The sequence below is a fragment of the Poromitra crassiceps genome (assembly GCF_964638095.1).
Source record: "Poromitra crassiceps genome assembly, chromosome: 6".
Taxonomy (NCBI): domain Eukaryota; kingdom Metazoa; phylum Chordata; class Actinopteri; order Beryciformes; family Melamphaidae; genus Poromitra; species Poromitra crassiceps.
The window spans coordinates 43,888,483-43,905,479 of record NC_139627.1 but is presented as its reverse complement, the minus strand read 5'-3'; the positions used below and the strand labels follow the sequence as shown (position 1 = coordinate 43,905,479).

Genomic DNA, 16,997 nt, shown 5'->3' with positions numbered 1-16,997 from the left:
TCCTCCTCCCAGGTCATGACCTGCCACTTCCCACGCTCCTCTGCTCTGCGTGCCCGGGCTCGTCCCCGGGCAAACAACGGCTCCTCAGCCTCCACCTCGCATAACACAATCCAGACGTTAGTGGTGGAAAACTGTTGCATGCTGGGAGAATAAGTGAAATGATAAGATACGAAGAAAGGCTGCTTTTTTCCCTGATCTTTGCGATGCTTTGAACCTGCCATTTTTAGAGCTTACTGTAAAGCTGCAATATGCAACTTGTTCCACGCTAAAATGACAATAAACTAGAGACCATCGTGCGATGGGATCCCACCAGTCACGACTTAACATCACACCCATCTTAGAACTGGGCCTTTTTTTATTATTATTTCTCAGATTTTTCCCCATTTTCTCCTCAATTATACTTTGCCAATTCATCCCCATGTTGCCCTATTGGCTGCCCCAGTTGCTGCTCCACCCTCTCCCGATCTGGAGAGAACCGAGACTAGCACCATGCTTCCTCCGACACATGCACAGTTGCCAGCCACTTCTTTTCACCTGGCTGAGAGCGGGAGCTTCACCGTATGGACATAGCACGTGGGAGGATCCCACCAGTTCCTTTCCACCCCGACCAGGCGCCCCGACTGACCAGAGGAGGCACTAGTGCACTGCACATCTGTAAGTTTCCTGATGGCATCTTGCACGGTTTTGACACTATCACGTTCACAAAATCTGACCACAGACAGACAGACAGACACGCAGGCAGACAGACAGACAGCCATACACCTATAATCACCATGATAAACACGTGGCAAATTACTCAAATATTTTAGCATTCAAAAGTAGCACGAGACCCCTTCCTGGCTGTTCATTGGCTAATGAGTCATGCATTTTGGTCATCCGCTGAGGCCACTCACTCTCTAGAGGACACTAGTGCGAGGACACTAGTGCCACTCTCTCTCTAGAGGACACTAGTGCCACTCTCTCTCTAGAGGACACTAGTGCCACTCTCTCTCTAGAGGACACCAGCCAGACACCGAAGGAGGAGCAACCCAGCTGATATGGAATAAAAGAGAGCGCGAGAGCTAGCCAAGGTAGCCGTTAACTGCAGACCAAAGCAGCTGTTAGCTGAGGGGCTACAGTGTTGCCAGGGAGCAGCCGTAGCTCGAGAGCGGCTCGGGTTTAATTCTGTACTGCAACATTGTATCAGAATAAACTCTGTTTCTGCAACGGACTCTGCCTGCCTTCACCGACTGACACCAGTAGCTTTTGAGAACAAATGTTGTGGTGAAGATTCCAGCCTTCATTCTGGCCCAGTAAATTTTGAATCACACGACAACCGATATCTTTAAATTATGTTAGTGTCAGCAGCTCTTTAAGGCAGAGTGACCCACCACACCTATTCAATGGTAGACACCCTAACCCCCCGAAAAAAGAAAAAAAAACTGAGACCGATGGTATCACATCAGCCATGCTGCCCGCAACGTGACTGCATCTTGCAGTTTTGACGCTACCGCGTGTGGAAAATCGTGTGTGTGTGTGTGTGTGTGTGTGTGGTGGGGTGGGGTGGGGGGCTGGGCTAATGTGGGGGGCCCGGCCTGCTTGCTCGGATCGCGTCCATTTTCAAACTCGACCTTCATCTTTATGTCAACTACACACCTGTAACGTTTCGTGACTGCATCCTGCACAGTTTGCACAGTCAGTCACACATGACTGACTTGACTTGCTGCTCTACATTTAGACTTGAGACTTGACATTAAAGACCTGACTTGGTTATTGACATTTAGACTTCAGGGGTGCCTTGACGCTCGTGAAGACTTGAGAGACTGACTTGGGCCGGAGGAAAGTTGACTTGCCACACCTCTGACATATACACAACATGTAAACAAATACATCCAAGCTGAGTGTGGTTGCATTGCTGTCATCCAGTCAGACGTGACTCATACTCTGTGTGCCATGCCAGTGAAGCGCTCACACTTCTGTTGAGCTGAGGTGTGGGTGTGGTGTGTGTGATGGAGGAGCTGACTGGAGGGTATATTTGTTTTGGTCCTGTGTGAATGGAGGAGCTGAAAGGAGAAGTGATGTGGTTAGATTAGATCTGTCACAAATCACGATCTGCTCAGCGGCGCTCCGCTATCTGATTGTGGTACAACACAAAACTCACACAGCCTCGTTCTCTTTAGTTAAACCCAATGAGGAATGTATTTGCCTGCATGTGTGTTTTACCGCATGTCATGACATGTATGTATTGATTCAGGCGGTGTCTCCTCATAGACGCGTGTTCAATGGATCAGCATGGGGGAAATCCTCCCGTTCTTCCAATGCCGCAGAGTTAGCATTTAGCTGCTAGCCCAGCCCAGGCAGACAGGATCGGGGATTCAACCCCCGCAATGAACGTAACATCTGAACAGACTTCTCTGTACCTGTTCTTGAAATCCCAATCCTGTAGTGTAGAGCTACAGCACCTCATGGCTCATACCGGCCCAACAACTTAGTTGGGGTTAGGCTTATGGTTTGTGTCAGGAAACAAACCAGGTCTCTCGTGACAAGAAAGTTACAAGTTGGGAACGCTACGGGTCGGCCAGTCCCAGCACCCCTTGTCCCTAGTGCGACTTTGACCTACTTAAACCGCAGACTATGTTCAAGACAATGGCAACCTCTAGTGTTCACTCACCCGCCGCAACGTACGATGACTAGCCCTCGCCTGCACTGTTGATTTCTGAAGGGAGGGAGCTAGCCTGGGTAAACCCATCCCCCACGTGACCTGCTCTCAGACCTGTTCTCAGTCACTGGGAACTGAGAGAGCAGGTCACGTGGTGGCTGGGTTTACCTAGGCTAGGAGGGAGCTACCTTTCTCTTCTCAAGGGTTCCTGACCAAGCCTCAGTTTGTGATGGGTTTGGAGTGAGAGAATGGGTTGGATAGTCGATAAAAGGACAATATCTGCCAGATATATCACAAACCTATACAATGACGCCAACAGACTCAACAAACTGATCCGTAAGGCCAGGGACATTGTGGGGCTGGAGCTGGGCTCTCTGACAGCGGTGTCGGAGAAGAGAACGCTGTCCAGGCTACGCTCCATCATGAGCAATGACTCTCACCCACTCCACGGCGTGCTGGTCAAACACAGGAGCACGTTCAGTGAGAGGCTGATCCCACCTAGATGCAATACGGAGAGGCACAGGAAATCATTCCTGCCTGTGGCCATTGGACTCTTTAATGCCTCACTAAGAAGAGCACCTCGGAGACACTCAGTCTCCCTGAGACTGAGTCAGCCGATAGGTTAACTGTGCCTTAGCTGAGCCACATGTAATGGGCAAGCTGACCTAATATAATTCCAGTGTGCAATAATTGCAATTTGACACGTAATGTACATTTTACTTTATTTTTGTTTACTTTATTGCATTTTACTACTGTGTTATGCTATGTGTGTTCTGAGTGCGAGCTGCTGTAACTTGTCCAAATTTCCCCCCGGGGATCATTAAAGTCTTTCTGATTCTGATTGGTCTATCCCTGTTCATAATCCATGGAGTCATGACGCACACATCTGTTTCATTTGAGTCTTTAGAAACTTTACTAACACAACAAACCATTTCCAACCTCATAAAACAAACATACAGCAATCATCTGATAACAACTGTCAAGGTTAACTGGGCTGGTTAATGAGTAGAGCTGCATGCTCAGACAAGTAGGGTCTGGTCTTCCTGAGGTTGTGCAGGAGCCACATGCTCCTCATAGGTGTGGTCACCTCGACAGCATGAGTTGTTCTCTTTAACGTCAGACTAGTCGAATCTGAAATAAAATGGTTCTTGTTTCTCTGAGTCAGTCCACATCCAAGCATCTGTTTCTTTCCCAGCTTTGACCACATACTTTACAGTAGGCCAATAACCGTTCTTCTCCATGACTGGATAGTGTGGCTTAAGTCACGCCATCTTCTGGGGATGTTTCGTAAAATCCTAAAGAGTTTTACTGAGACAAACCAAGTGCTTCAGCTGCAGTATGAGATGAATCGCGAGTGATCATAAAACATTTGACTTGGACCAGAACTAACGACCCCCCCCCCCTTCCTTCCTATGATATGTATATGATAAAATACAATTCACTTGTTTTCATATTTTACTATCATTTTCCCAATTGAAGGTACCCGAGTATCACTATTTTCTGCCACTTCCTTCGAAACTGGCTGAACTTCCTCCTGACGTCAGAAAAACCTTTCAAAATATCATCTATTACTGTAATATTATATATAGATGTGCTGGAGGAATTGACTGTGACTGGCCAGGATTAGTTTCAGATAAACACATGAGTCTGACATATAATCCGTATCACTGGTCTAAATGAACGCACCATGTTGAGACTAGTTTACAAACGGAATTGTGTACAAGGGTAACAGTTATGAGATGGGCATCACTTTAATGGCATCAACAAGATTTAGCTTAACAACCAACAAGCTCGGTACACAGCAAGCAAGCGAGTATCCGCTGTTAGCCAGGTCAGATAACGTTATCGTCGACAATGACGAGCACTTTCTTGTAAAACATACCTGGACTCCAACAAAGAAAGCTTCAGATAGTTTTCTCTCCTCTGAGCACTCGAGCCACTTACGTCAATAAGACCCGCAGACGTTAACGTAATTCCGTGGAATGCGAGACTTAACGAGCCAGTTACATGGCGTTGCATTCTTAGACATTGCCGTTTGCTTTTATTTGGTATGTTACATACAATTGGCCAAATTATTAGTTAATTCAGAGTTAGATGATATTGGAGCAGCCAGCCATTTTATTTTATTTTATTTTTAGCGGAAGTTGCGACACGACCACACAACCGGGTCAAATGGGCGTGGCTACATAAGGTGAATAGGCCTATCTGATCGACTGCCCAGACTGACAGCTGCTAGAGCTGCTGATTTCTCTCTTCCATGGAACTTCCAGAGAAATAACAGTTCCTAATAATAAATAACAGTTCTTAATGTGTGCACTGACATTTAACATGTTGGTGAACAGAGTCAACAATAGATCCTGCTGCTGTGATTTTCAACACTATGGACAGTCGGTCTACCGAACAAAAAGCATTTTTATTGATAAAAGAGAACATAGCTGAGGCATACCATTTAGGAGAGATAGTTCCAGTTTGGGAGACCGGATATACGAACTAAACCAATAGTAGAAATGCAAAATGAGGTAAAGCAGGATTGTTGTTGTTCACTGTGTTCAATGTTCAATGCCATTCAAATGAATGGGAAGTAGAAATCTGACCAATACAAACTCATCCAGCTGCATCTAATCTTGGTGAGTAGATTATATTCTGTTTCTCATAATTAAGTGGATTATTGCTTTCACTTTGGAGCTGCTTACCATTAGATGAAAGTGGTGATTTTGTCTTACGGTGTGGTTCATGTTTGCAAATGATGTATATCACCTCAGTATGGTTTGAATGTGTAAACGGCTGTTTGTTGGTTTTTGAAAACATAAATCTTCTGTTGTTTTGAATATTTTTCTGATGAATAGTCAATAAAGTAGAAGTTTGAGTGATATTCAAATGAGTCTTATCAAATAGAGGGTATGCATGTGATGTCACAGAGGCAGAGGTCACTGCAGGGTCACGCCCACTGAGTCACATCAAGACTGAGCTTGAATGCAGTAATCAGCCTAGATAACTGACACCTGCTGGTCAGGGAGGAACTTGACACGCATTTTGACACTCGTTCCTGATTGAGGGGGCATGTTCCAGTGGGTGTGCATACCCTCTATAGGCTACCTGTTGCCAAAGCAAATAATAATAATAATAATAATAATTATTATTATTATAGGTAATAATAATAATAATAATAATAATAATAATAATAATAATAATAATATAAGTCCGTCCCAAAACATTGAGTCATTCCTGCCAGCTTGTGTCATTGTTGTCTCAGGTTCAAACAGCATGTAAAATTGCACGTTCATTTTTTTCTCCAAGAATATCCAGTACTTGTTTTGGAGGGAATTTTTCAAAATGTTTTGGAATTTTTAGAAGCCCGTCGATGTGACATTTTCACCCAGCAGCTCAGAGGGAAGTGCGGCAGCAGCTGCGGCAACCTCGCTTCACTTTTCCCCAGAACATTCGCTCACAGACTTCCCGTCAATCCAGAGCACAGAGAACAGTGAGGCAGTGTTCAGGAATGCAGGGCTCCCTCCAGTTCTGCTGCGTTACGCAGAACTTTGTTTATGACTCCTGAGTCATGAGGGTGAGGGAGTGTGTCATCCTCAACTCAGTCTGAGAGGGAGAGAGAGAGAGAGAGAGAGAGAGAGAGAGAGAGAGAGAGAGGAGGCAGATAGGAAGGGAGAGACGGAGGGAGAACAAGGGCAAGCCCTTTAGAACACGGTGACGGCACCATCTCCCCCCCAACACCACCCACATCCCCCAGGCCTAGCCACTAAAGCTAGAAACACCACCTCCCCCCCCCCAACACCACCCACATCCCCCAGGCCTAGCCACTAAAGCTAGAAACACCACCTCCCCCCCCCCAACACCACCCACATCCCCCAGGCCTAGCCACTAAAGCTAGAAACACCACCTCCCCCCCCCCAACACCACCCACATCCCCCAGGCCTAGCCACTAAAGCTAGAAACACCACCTCCCCCCCCCAACACCACCCACATCTCCCAGGCCTAGCCACTAAAGCTAGAAACACCAACCCCCCCCCCCACACCACCCACATCTCCCAGGCCTAGCCACTAAAGCTAGAAACACCAACCCCCCCCCCCCCCCACACCCCCCAGGCCTAGCCACTAAAGCTAGAAACACCACCCCCCCCCATATCCCCCAGGCCTAGCCACTAAAGCTAGAAACACCAACCCCCCCCCACACACACACACCACCCACATCCCCCAGGCCTAGCCACTAAAGCTAGAAACACCACCCCCCCCCCATATCCCCCAGGCCTAGCCACTAAAGCTAGAAACACCAACCCCCCCCCCACACACACACACCACCCACATCCCCCAGGCCTAGCCACTAAAGCTAGAAACACCACCCCCACCCCCCCCATATCCCCCAGGCCTAGCCACTAAAGCTAGAAACATGCTACAATGTCAGCCTCGACTTGGAGCCGTGCCAATGGCAGCTAGACCTATATACTCAAACGTCAGCTTCACAAGGGCATCACAGGACAGGAGTCACCAGCAAAATGATAAATTGTCAGATTTCACTAGGATTTCAATGACTAGAAGTTACCCCAAGGAGAGAATGTAGTGCATATACTTGGTTGAGTCACATTTTCGGCGGGGCTGCACGGTGGCATAGTGCAGCCCTCTGGCGCCATACTGCGACGGCTCTGGCGCCCGACCATGAATTCCGCTTAATCCTGCCCACCCCTCGTATCCCGACTGTAGTACCTCCCTAACCCTCTAGCTACAGCCCTTTGACCACTAAACCCACTAAACGTCCATGACTGAGTGACTGTCCTAACTTTTCCATCTTGTGACCCCGGCGAGGCTGCTGGCCCAGCGCCGTGGTAAAACCAGAAAGACCGAGAGAAGGATAGAGAATAGAGGTAGGGAGGGAGGAGAGAGAGCGGAAGGCAAGAAGAAAGAAAGAAAGAAAGAAATTCATGCAAATAAAGCAGGATTGAGCTGAATTGGGAGAGGGAGGGAGGGAGGGAGAAAGATAGACATTTATTCATGCAAATAAGCAGATTGAATGTAAATGAATTGTGAGAGAGACAGAGGAAGAGACACAGGCAGAGGAAGAGAAAGATAGTTGTATGAACAGAGAGAGGGAGAGAGTTTGCTTGAAAAAAAGAGACAACTTTGACAGTATGTTGATTACATCTTTACCATGATACCTTTATGTCTGGATAAAGGGACAACGGGTCGTCTGGGCGTGTTGTGTCAGTTCATTGATCAGTGTGTGTGTGTGTGTGTTTGTGTGTGTTTGTGTTTGTGTTTGTGTGTGTGTGTGTGTGTGTGTGTGTGTGTGTGTGTGTGTGTGTCTTTCAGTCATCATGGGTCTGAGTCCAGCGCTGCCATGCCTCCTGTTGGTCCTCAGGCTGTTTGGAGGATCGTCAGCACTTAATAGAACACTGGGTGAGACACACTCTTATCTCAACTCATAGGAACAGGAGCAGAGCTGCAGAGCTGTGAGCCTGTTTTAACCTAAATGGAGAGAAAAAACAAAACATTAAGAGAATAGTGACTGTTGTGCGTGTGATCTTTTATTTTATTTAACCACATTTTATTTAATTATTTAATTATTTAAATTGCATTTTTTGTTTATTTATATTATTATAACCCTATCCCTTATATATTATATAACCCTAACCCTAATTGTATTATTTGTAAATAAATAAACAAACAAACAAATAAATAAATAAACAAACAAACAAACAGATAAATAAGTAACCTTTTTTCTTTTTGTATCATAGAATCATGTTTTTGCAAAGACTGTCAGTCAGACTTGACTGTCTGTAAAGCTCCTCGCTGCCATCTGGTGGTCACTGGTGCAACTGCAGTTTTTTGTCTTCTGATGGATCTGAGCTTATGATTTCTACGCAATTCTATTTCTGGGTGAAATCAGAGACAGCATCCTTACATGTAAGATGATGTAGTAGCTTGCCATGGTTAACTGCATGGCTGCTGTCTAAAGGTTATTCAAATCTTTTCAGTTGTTGCTGTTGTTGTTTATTTATTATTGTTATGATTATTATTATTATTTTGGCCACAGTGGTTCCCACAGAAGTTCAGTACTATGGTGGTCTAGGGGCAGCTGTTCTCACCCTTGGGTTGGGCCTCCTTGGAGGGGGTCATGGAGATGTTTTGGGGGATGGAAAAAATCTGTTTCAACTATACAAATCTTTTAGCATGTCCAATTTTTGAGATTTGCAGCTAACTTTTGCTTTTCTGTTGTGAAATACTTAGCAGTTTTCAGCCTCTTGGCCTTTGATAATAAATCAAATGAAGCACTTGAAAATGGAAATCTTCCTATATCTTCTTTGGACTGTGAAGCAGTCTGTAAGTTGGGAGGCGGGAGGGTCACAAAGTCAGAAAGGTTTAGAGCCACTGTCCCCCAGACCACAGACCTAATTTAATAGGACTAAATGATGAAATATGAATAGAAGCTGAAAAACATCTCCTCTCCTCTGAGCAGACAACTGCACCGACTACGAGCTGCAGTTTGGCCGGGTGTTCTCGGTACCTGGGGAGGTGGCCATGCTGCACAGCACGCTGGTTGCTCCAGATGTCTTTAACTTCACCGCGGAGCCGTACAACATCTCCTGGTACGCCCCGCGGACGGGCCGCCAGCTCAGCGAGCAGCCCGGACGCTTCCTGCTGCGGGGAGAGACGCTCTGGGTCCTCAAGGTGCAGCTGGAGGACGCTGGAGAATATGTCACCATCCTGAGGTACAGTCACAAACTGTCCAGTTGTTTCTCATTTCATTCAGTCATTTTGTTCCAGTACTGCTGCGCTGCCTTGGCAGCAGTAAGGTGGGTCTTTTGTAAAGAACACATTTAAATAACCAAAAAACAACAACACACACACAGTACTGCAGCAGTTACCTTGGAAACCCAGCAGTAAAGTGGCCAAACTAAATGAGTAACAACACAAGTTTACATTTGGGCCACTAAAAATGTGGCCCCCAAAAAGCCATAATCCTATAATAATAATGCAAAGTGTCTGTGTGTGAGTGAGTTCAGTCACAGCTGTGCCATTTTGTGTGCGATTGCGATTCGCGATGAATCTTTCAGGAAGTATAAACAGCACCCCTGCTGGTGACCCAACAGGAGCCTTTTCATTTTTGAATTAGGTAATTAGGGCCGACTAAATGGACAAAAATGGCAAATTAGTGGCCCAAATGAGTCGACACAGGTTCAGCACCAGGGAGAGCTCCATTCATTAGCTACTGATGGAGCTTACCTGATTGGCGGAGCACAGCTGTGCAGAATTGGAATTAGCCAGGGAAGTGGACTATTGATAGTATTCTGTTACATCACCACACACACGGCCATTTTGGTAGGAAAACAACAGGTGATTACAATCAAGTGACACTTACAGCCAATGAGCTGTGTGTATTGTAGCGCCATATTGGTAGGAAAAAGGCTTGTGACATCATCGGAATACTATGAATAAAACCCTCTGGGGAGAGAGAGGAGAGGCTGCATGCCCACTCTGTAAGCGAGGCCTGACTAAATGGCCAGTGAGTGTGTGCTCCAACGGGAATCAGTATCAGAACTATAATAAAATAAACTGTGGCGTGCGCACACACACACACAACACACACACACAGTTTTGAATGACATCAATATAGACAATAAAACACTGGGAAGTGGAGAATATGGATTATTGAATGAAAACTTGAATGAAAAGTGAGCTTGTCCTCTTGATCTTGCAGGACTGCCTCTCGGTGCTACAGACAGGCCACTAAGCTGGTGGTGGACGAGCCGCTGGCCGGAGAGTGTGGCCGGCCGAGGAAAGCTCCTCAGATGCTGACGGAGGGAGTGACCGACCATGTGGCCTGCCCACTGAAGGACCATATAAAGAAACTGGACAACTACGCTGTCCCTTTCTCCCTCAAGTGGTACAAGGTGAGTTACAGGAGAGGATTGTTCAGTACTGACATACAACGTACATCATTTATGTAGTTTATTATGTTGCTTAAAGTAATAATCCTGTTGTTTTGATTCAGTCTCCATCTTTGTCCTTCAGCCTCACTGTGCATGATGTTCCCTTACTGCGCTTGTCACAAATTAAGCTGTCAATCAAACAGTGTGGGCGGAACTCAGGTTCCCGTTTTATGGCGGTTGGCATCCAAGTGTTGCATTACCGCCACCTACTGGATGCTAACATCTTCATAGTGCAAACTATTTCTTTACAGTGACCATATGTGTCCACCTAACGTGACCCCATTCACAATACTGTCCATTCTATGACCCAGATGCAATTGTCTGAGTGGGAGTTAGGACGGAGTTAAACCAATAGCTTGAAGCACAACAAGATGGATTTTTCACCCGACCGTGATCTGGTGAATCCAGCTGCCTCGCAGGTGACCTTGAAAGTAGTTGATGAGGGAAGTGGGAATCTTTCTCATTCATTCCCTTTCGTTACATCTAATAACCAGCAGGACAACTAGGATTCAAATTAGTTTCTACGTGCTTCTATACTGCAATTTGATGGATTCGCTAACAATCCCGAACTTTCCCTCTAGTCACCATCATTGTAAAAAGCCAGATTACCTCTTGAACGTTGACCCTTTCTTCACTCTTCAGGGCTGTGAACCCCTAGAGGATGGAAGTGGCAAGTTCACCTACAGGGACACGAACAGACTGAAACTGGACAGGGTGACGACTCAGGACAACGGCTCCTACACGTGCACGCTCACCTTCCCCCTGGGCGGGGTCACGGGCTCTGTCTCCGAGACCATCAACGTAGATGTGAACGGTCAGAGCTGAGTCACACACTGTCAAATCAATGGCACACAAACATTTCACATTTTGCACTTGAGGCATGTAGCTGTTTCTGTTGTCCAAAGAAACATACAGTGAGTGCAAGAGTAGATTCAGCTTTCATCTATCTATCTATCTATCTATGTATGTGTATAGAAAATGGCTCTCTCAAATCGAGCAATCTGGCTCACAGCTGTGCTATAAAAATGAACATATACCACAGGCTCAGAAGTCAGCGCTCAGTCCAAATTGGGACAGGCGAGAGGGGCTCACTGTCAAACGGCTCACCTCATTTTTTACTCACCTCCTTTTTTAAACAGTGATAATAATAATAATATATAATAATAATTTTCATATTACCTACCTTGGTAACCGTTTTATAAAAGCACGGCGTCGGGCGAAGCACTGCCCTTAGGTGTGGTATAATAAGCATATACCACGGCCTGTCGTGATCTGTTGCTTAAATATATATATATATATATATAAATTGATATATAAAGGCATAGGCGTGCACACACACACACGTACACACACACACATACACACACACACATGGCATGCAGCCTGTGATGGGGTGGTGAGTTGGCATCGCTTCATTTTAAAAGTTCACGAGGCAAAGTTTGAGATAGAGTGATGCTGGGGAAGGAAGTAAGCGCTGCGGGGAGAAAGAAGAACGTTTTATTCAATTACAATAATCAATAGTAATTGTGATCAATTAAAACTATAAGGCAACTTTACACTTTGGTGGCCCCAAGTGGCAGCGAGGGGTAACTGTTTGGATTTTCACAAAACTACAAACTCTTTGGTATAATTTTGTTATAATGGTGGTGTTTGACAAGCTCAAGAAGGAACAATATGAAATAAATTCATGTTGTCATGTTGCTGTCCTGTTTATCACTGTGTGACGCTCATGTTGCTCTTGGTCACTGTCTTTTCAGTAGTGTACAATCTGATTCCACAAGTTCACGAGCCATCCAATCAAACCATCAAAGCTGAGTTGGGTGAGTCTCCTCCACCTGTAACATGTTATTCTTAGATTACTTTTACATTTGAGGTCTACCTGTGTATATACAGTAGCTACAGTATAAACTTTACATTTTCATTCCAGAGATGACATGTTCACATACAATTTGGAGCCATACTATACTGGAGATGCATTTTAAGACCAAATCAGCTACATCAGATGTATCCCATACAAGACACATGTTTCTCTTTGTTAGGTTTTGTCTGGTGCGGGTCCATGTGTGCGTGACGTGTGCATGTGTGTGTGTTCATGTTTATGCTAACCCATATATCAGTGTGTGTGTGTAACTGTCTGCATGCCTGTTTGTGTGTGTAGGTTCCAGTTTCAGTAAGCGGTGCCGGGTGTTTGTGCCGGGTGTGGGGAAGAATCAAGTTAGCATCTACTGGATAGCCAGAGGTGATTTCATCTTCGTCGAACCGTCTGACCGAGTCTACGACGAGGAACCGCCACGGTCAGCACTGTTACCTGCCTTGTTGGCTGGTTCTGTTTTATTCTCTATTTGTTGTGAAGGAAGCCGACTGACTGTAACAAAGATACAAATGCAGCTGTGCAACAAATATGACTTGACTATACATAAGTGCACACTAGGGAATGCATTTCTTTGCTAAACTTAAAAATGATTTGTGTATGCATAATTTGACCCATGATTTTTTACAGAAAATAATAAATAATACCTTGTTAAAACACTGGTTAACATGTTTTCTCAGCCATGTTACCTCAATCAAAACAACTATAATACGGAAGAGCTTTAGGGCTACATGTCAAACATTTATTTGAGTTCTGAATTTAAATTCCGAATTCAGAGAGAGAAAAAAATCACAAATCTGAGATTAATCTCAGAATAATAATAAAATAAAATATATATATATAAAGTAACAAAATATAAAGTCACAAATGCTAAACAGTAGAAAAACGGGCCTGCTGGATAATGCCTCCTGTTGTAACCAGGCTCAGACTGTGTCGTCCTGTAGTTTGTGGTAGTAAGTTTCCTCTTTCTCCCTCTGCACCAGGTCGAGGAGGCAGGAGAGTCCATTTCCAGGTGTTTGGCTGGAGAGGAGACTGAATTTTACTGAGCTGAAGGAAGAGGATTTCCACATCAACTACACCTGCCAGGCGTACAGCGACCGAGGCAACCCCCATGGGTATTTCACTCTGGTACCAGCAGGTACAAACAAGGAAGAAAATCGCAGATTGCAGCTTCTTCTCTGTTTTTACATAACCTTCTTATAAAGGGCATTCACAGGAGTAGCACACAATGGCATGGCCAGAGGGTGTGGCCAGACTGGAAGCTGTGAGTGAAGATTGATTGATTGATTGATTGCCATAATGGAGGCAACAGTGGTGCGTTGTCACATTTATAAACGTACAACTTCAGAATCCGTCTCAACAGAATCAAATAAACATGGTTAATTTATGTGCTGTTTTTACTGGGAACCAGGACTATTAGTTTTGGAATATTCATTAAAGCAGCTACGAGCAAGATTTTCGATTGTTATTAAACAGTCCAAATTTAATATCGATGCATCACATCTTACCTCTAATAGTACTGTAGACGAGACCAACGCAGAGGAGTCTCGCTTGAACCCCGAGTGAATCGGCCAGTGTTAGTCTCTCTGTGGCCAGGGCAGATCAGGAAGTGAAATGAAACGGTTTGCAGCAGCCACTTCGGCCATAACCACAAAATAACTTCCAAAAAACCTGTTAGAATATAACGAGAGATGTTCGCGAGAGTAGCGAGCCCCTGCATGGCGTGTTCCTTGTTTATGGTCTGTTTCTAGGCAGAGCGAAACGGCGGAAGGCAGGCAGCTGCCGTGAACCGTTTCGTTTCACTTTCGGGTTTATCCAGCCCGCCGGTAGACAGATAGAGAGAGAGAGCCCCCTGGTGACGCGAGGTTAGACAGACACAGACTCTATACTCATCAAGAGAGCAATCTCCGATTCACACGGCTTTGGTCTCAGCTACTATTATAGGTAAGATGTGATGCATCAATATTGTAATTATACTGTTTAATAACAATCGAAAATCTTGCTCGTAGCTGCTTTAAGTTTCAATTTGTATTTATATTTCAGTTTCATTTGAATCAGTTTTCAGTGTGTCTTTGGTAGTTTTAGTTTTCAGAAATGTTAGTTAGGTCATCCTGACCTAACTAGGATGACCTGTGGGGTGCCTCAAGGATCCATTATGGGGCCCGTTCTCTTCAACCTTTATATGCTCCCTCTAGGCCTAATTATGCAAAAAAACAAAGTAGCCTATCATAACTATGCAGACGACACTCAGTTGTATATAACTCTTTCCTCAGCTGACTATGCCCCCATAGAATCATTGTGCCAGTGCATTGATCAAATAAATAACTGGATGTGCCAGAATTTCCTACAGCTCAACAAAGACAAAACTGAGGTGATCGTGTTTGGCCCCAAAGAACAAAGGCTTAAAATCACTGCATGCCTTGAGTCTCGATCCCTGAAGCCTAAGGATCAAGTCAAAAATCTTGGAGTTATTATTGATTCCGATCTCAACTTTAACTCCCACATTAAGTCAATTAGAAAATCGGCTTTTTATCATCTTAAAAATATAGCAAGAATTAGGGGATACATGTCCAGACAGGATCTAGAAAAACTAATTCACGCCTTCATTTATAGTAGGTTAGACTACTGCAATAGCCTTTTTTCTGGTCTCTCCAAAAAAGAACTTAGGCAACTTCAACTCATTCAGAATGCTGCTGCTAGAGTACTAACGAAGACTAAGAAAGCTGATCATATCACTCCAGTTCTTAAGTCCTTACATTGGTTGCCAGTGTGTCAGAGAATAGATTTTAAAATACTGTTATTAGTCTATAAATCACTTAATGGCCTAGGCCCAAAATACATAGCTGAATTGCTCCCACGCTACGAACCGTCTAGAACTCTTAGGTCAACAGGGTCCAGCTTATTAACTGTCCCTAGGATCAAATCAAATCATGGGAAGGCTGCATTTACCCACTATGCTTCTGCTAGCTGGAACAAATTGCCTGAAGACCTCAGATCTGCCCCAACCTTACTTACTTTTAAAAATAGACTAAAGACTTTTATGTTTACCGTCGCTTTTAACTGCTGACAGCTACTATGCAAACCCAATGAGTCTCTTTCTGCAACTGCTGCGCCTGCTGCCTATTGCACTTTTTTATACTCTTTTTTAAAGTTTTGTTGTGATGCTTTTAAATGTCCATTTTATTTCTTCTTTTCGTTTATTTTCCTGTAATACACTTTTTATACTCTTTTTTTTAAAGTTTTGTTGTGATGCTTTTAAATGTCCGTTTTACTCTCCTCTTTTCTTTTATTTTCCTGTCAACCATTTTATGTGAAGCACTTTGAATTGCCTCTGTGTATGAAATGTGCTATACAAATAAACTTGACTTGACTTGACTTTAGTTTAGTTCTTATTTAATTTCAGATCTACAGTTTTTTTTTTTTTTTTACCCTGCACATAAACAAAGATGGAGGCTATGTTTTCATTTTATGGTTGGTAGGATATTTGTGTAGTGAAAAGTGTCTATTGAGGGAGCAGTGAGAATCTCAGCCTCGAAAATTCACGCATAACCTTACACTGTTTGGGTACGTTTGATTTTTATCCCGACAGATCCCAACTGCATGCTTCCCATCGGGTTGGTGTTTGGTAGTGTGGCGGTTCTGTTTACCGTCAGTGTCGTCTTCTACTACCTCTTCAAGATCGACATTGTCCTGTGGGTCAGGAGAGCCTTTCCTGTCCTCTACACTAACACAGGTAACATTTCACAGCACGCATCTAATTAGTAATGTACTGTTTATTATGCCTGGTATGCAATGTAATGATGATATTCCTGCACACACAAACACACCCATGCAAATACAAGTCGAAAAGTACAGTGACGCTTCTACCTTGTAACAGACACATTTCCGCATACAAATAATAATGATAATAATAATAATAATAATAATAATAATGCATTTTATTTGTAATGCACTTCATTCACAAATAATTTCAGAGTGCTACAGAGTTAAAAGCATAACAGACAATACACTAGTAAAAAAAAAAGGTTAGCACGATAAAGCCTTCCTAAATAAAAAGGTTATTAGGCCTAAAAGGTCGCAAGCTGTGTGATCATACACAGCTACCCACCCATACAAAGAAGCACACACACTAATAGGCACGTTTACATGGAGCATAATAATCAGCTTGAAATAGGTTTAAAAGCCCACACCGATTAAAAATGCTCCATATAAACACCTCAATCAGCTTAAATAGGCCCAAACCGATGCAGAGAGGTAGTTTAAACCTTTTCATAAACCGATCAAAAGAAATTGTTTGTCATGTAAACGATGAAACTGGTTACTCTCTGGCTGCGTTCTTTCTGTGCATGCCCATGCTGCCCTCCGTCTGGACGTACAGGGGCCTACTGCCTGTGTGCGGCAGGAGAGGAGCTGCTGCCAGAAGAGTTATTTTCTAACTATTTGTGCGGACAAAGTGGAGATTTTCAACACTCCGGCGCACGGATTAGGCTATAAAAGCTCCAAAACGTTTTCTCGTCAGGATTCCGTGTCTCTCATTCCCGTGTGACAG

At 44.2% G+C, this 16,997-nt stretch overlaps 1 protein-coding gene across 2 annotated transcripts in view; it reads left to right on the top strand.

Moving 5' to 3' along the window:
- Nucleotides 1-16,997, top strand: part of LOC310778485 (interleukin-1 receptor type 1) — a 32,613-nt gene that overhangs the window by 11,136 nt on the left and 4,480 nt on the right. For both annotated transcript variants that reach the window (XM_083638930.1, XM_083638929.1), the window contains exons 3-10: nucleotides 7,958-8,044; nucleotides 9,105-9,357; nucleotides 10,347-10,539; nucleotides 11,221-11,392; nucleotides 12,336-12,398; nucleotides 12,737-12,872; nucleotides 13,432-13,586; nucleotides 16,038-16,181. In XM_083638930.1, coding sequence (XP_083495056.1) covers nucleotides 7,963-8,044; nucleotides 9,105-9,357; nucleotides 10,347-10,539; nucleotides 11,221-11,392; nucleotides 12,336-12,398; nucleotides 12,737-12,872; nucleotides 13,432-13,586; nucleotides 16,038-16,181 — 1,198 coding nt within the window. In that variant the 5' untranslated portion in view covers nucleotides 7,958-7,962. The remainder of the gene's footprint in view (nucleotides 1-7,957; nucleotides 8,045-9,104; nucleotides 9,358-10,346; nucleotides 10,540-11,220; nucleotides 11,393-12,335; nucleotides 12,399-12,736; nucleotides 12,873-13,431; nucleotides 13,587-16,037; nucleotides 16,182-16,997) is intronic.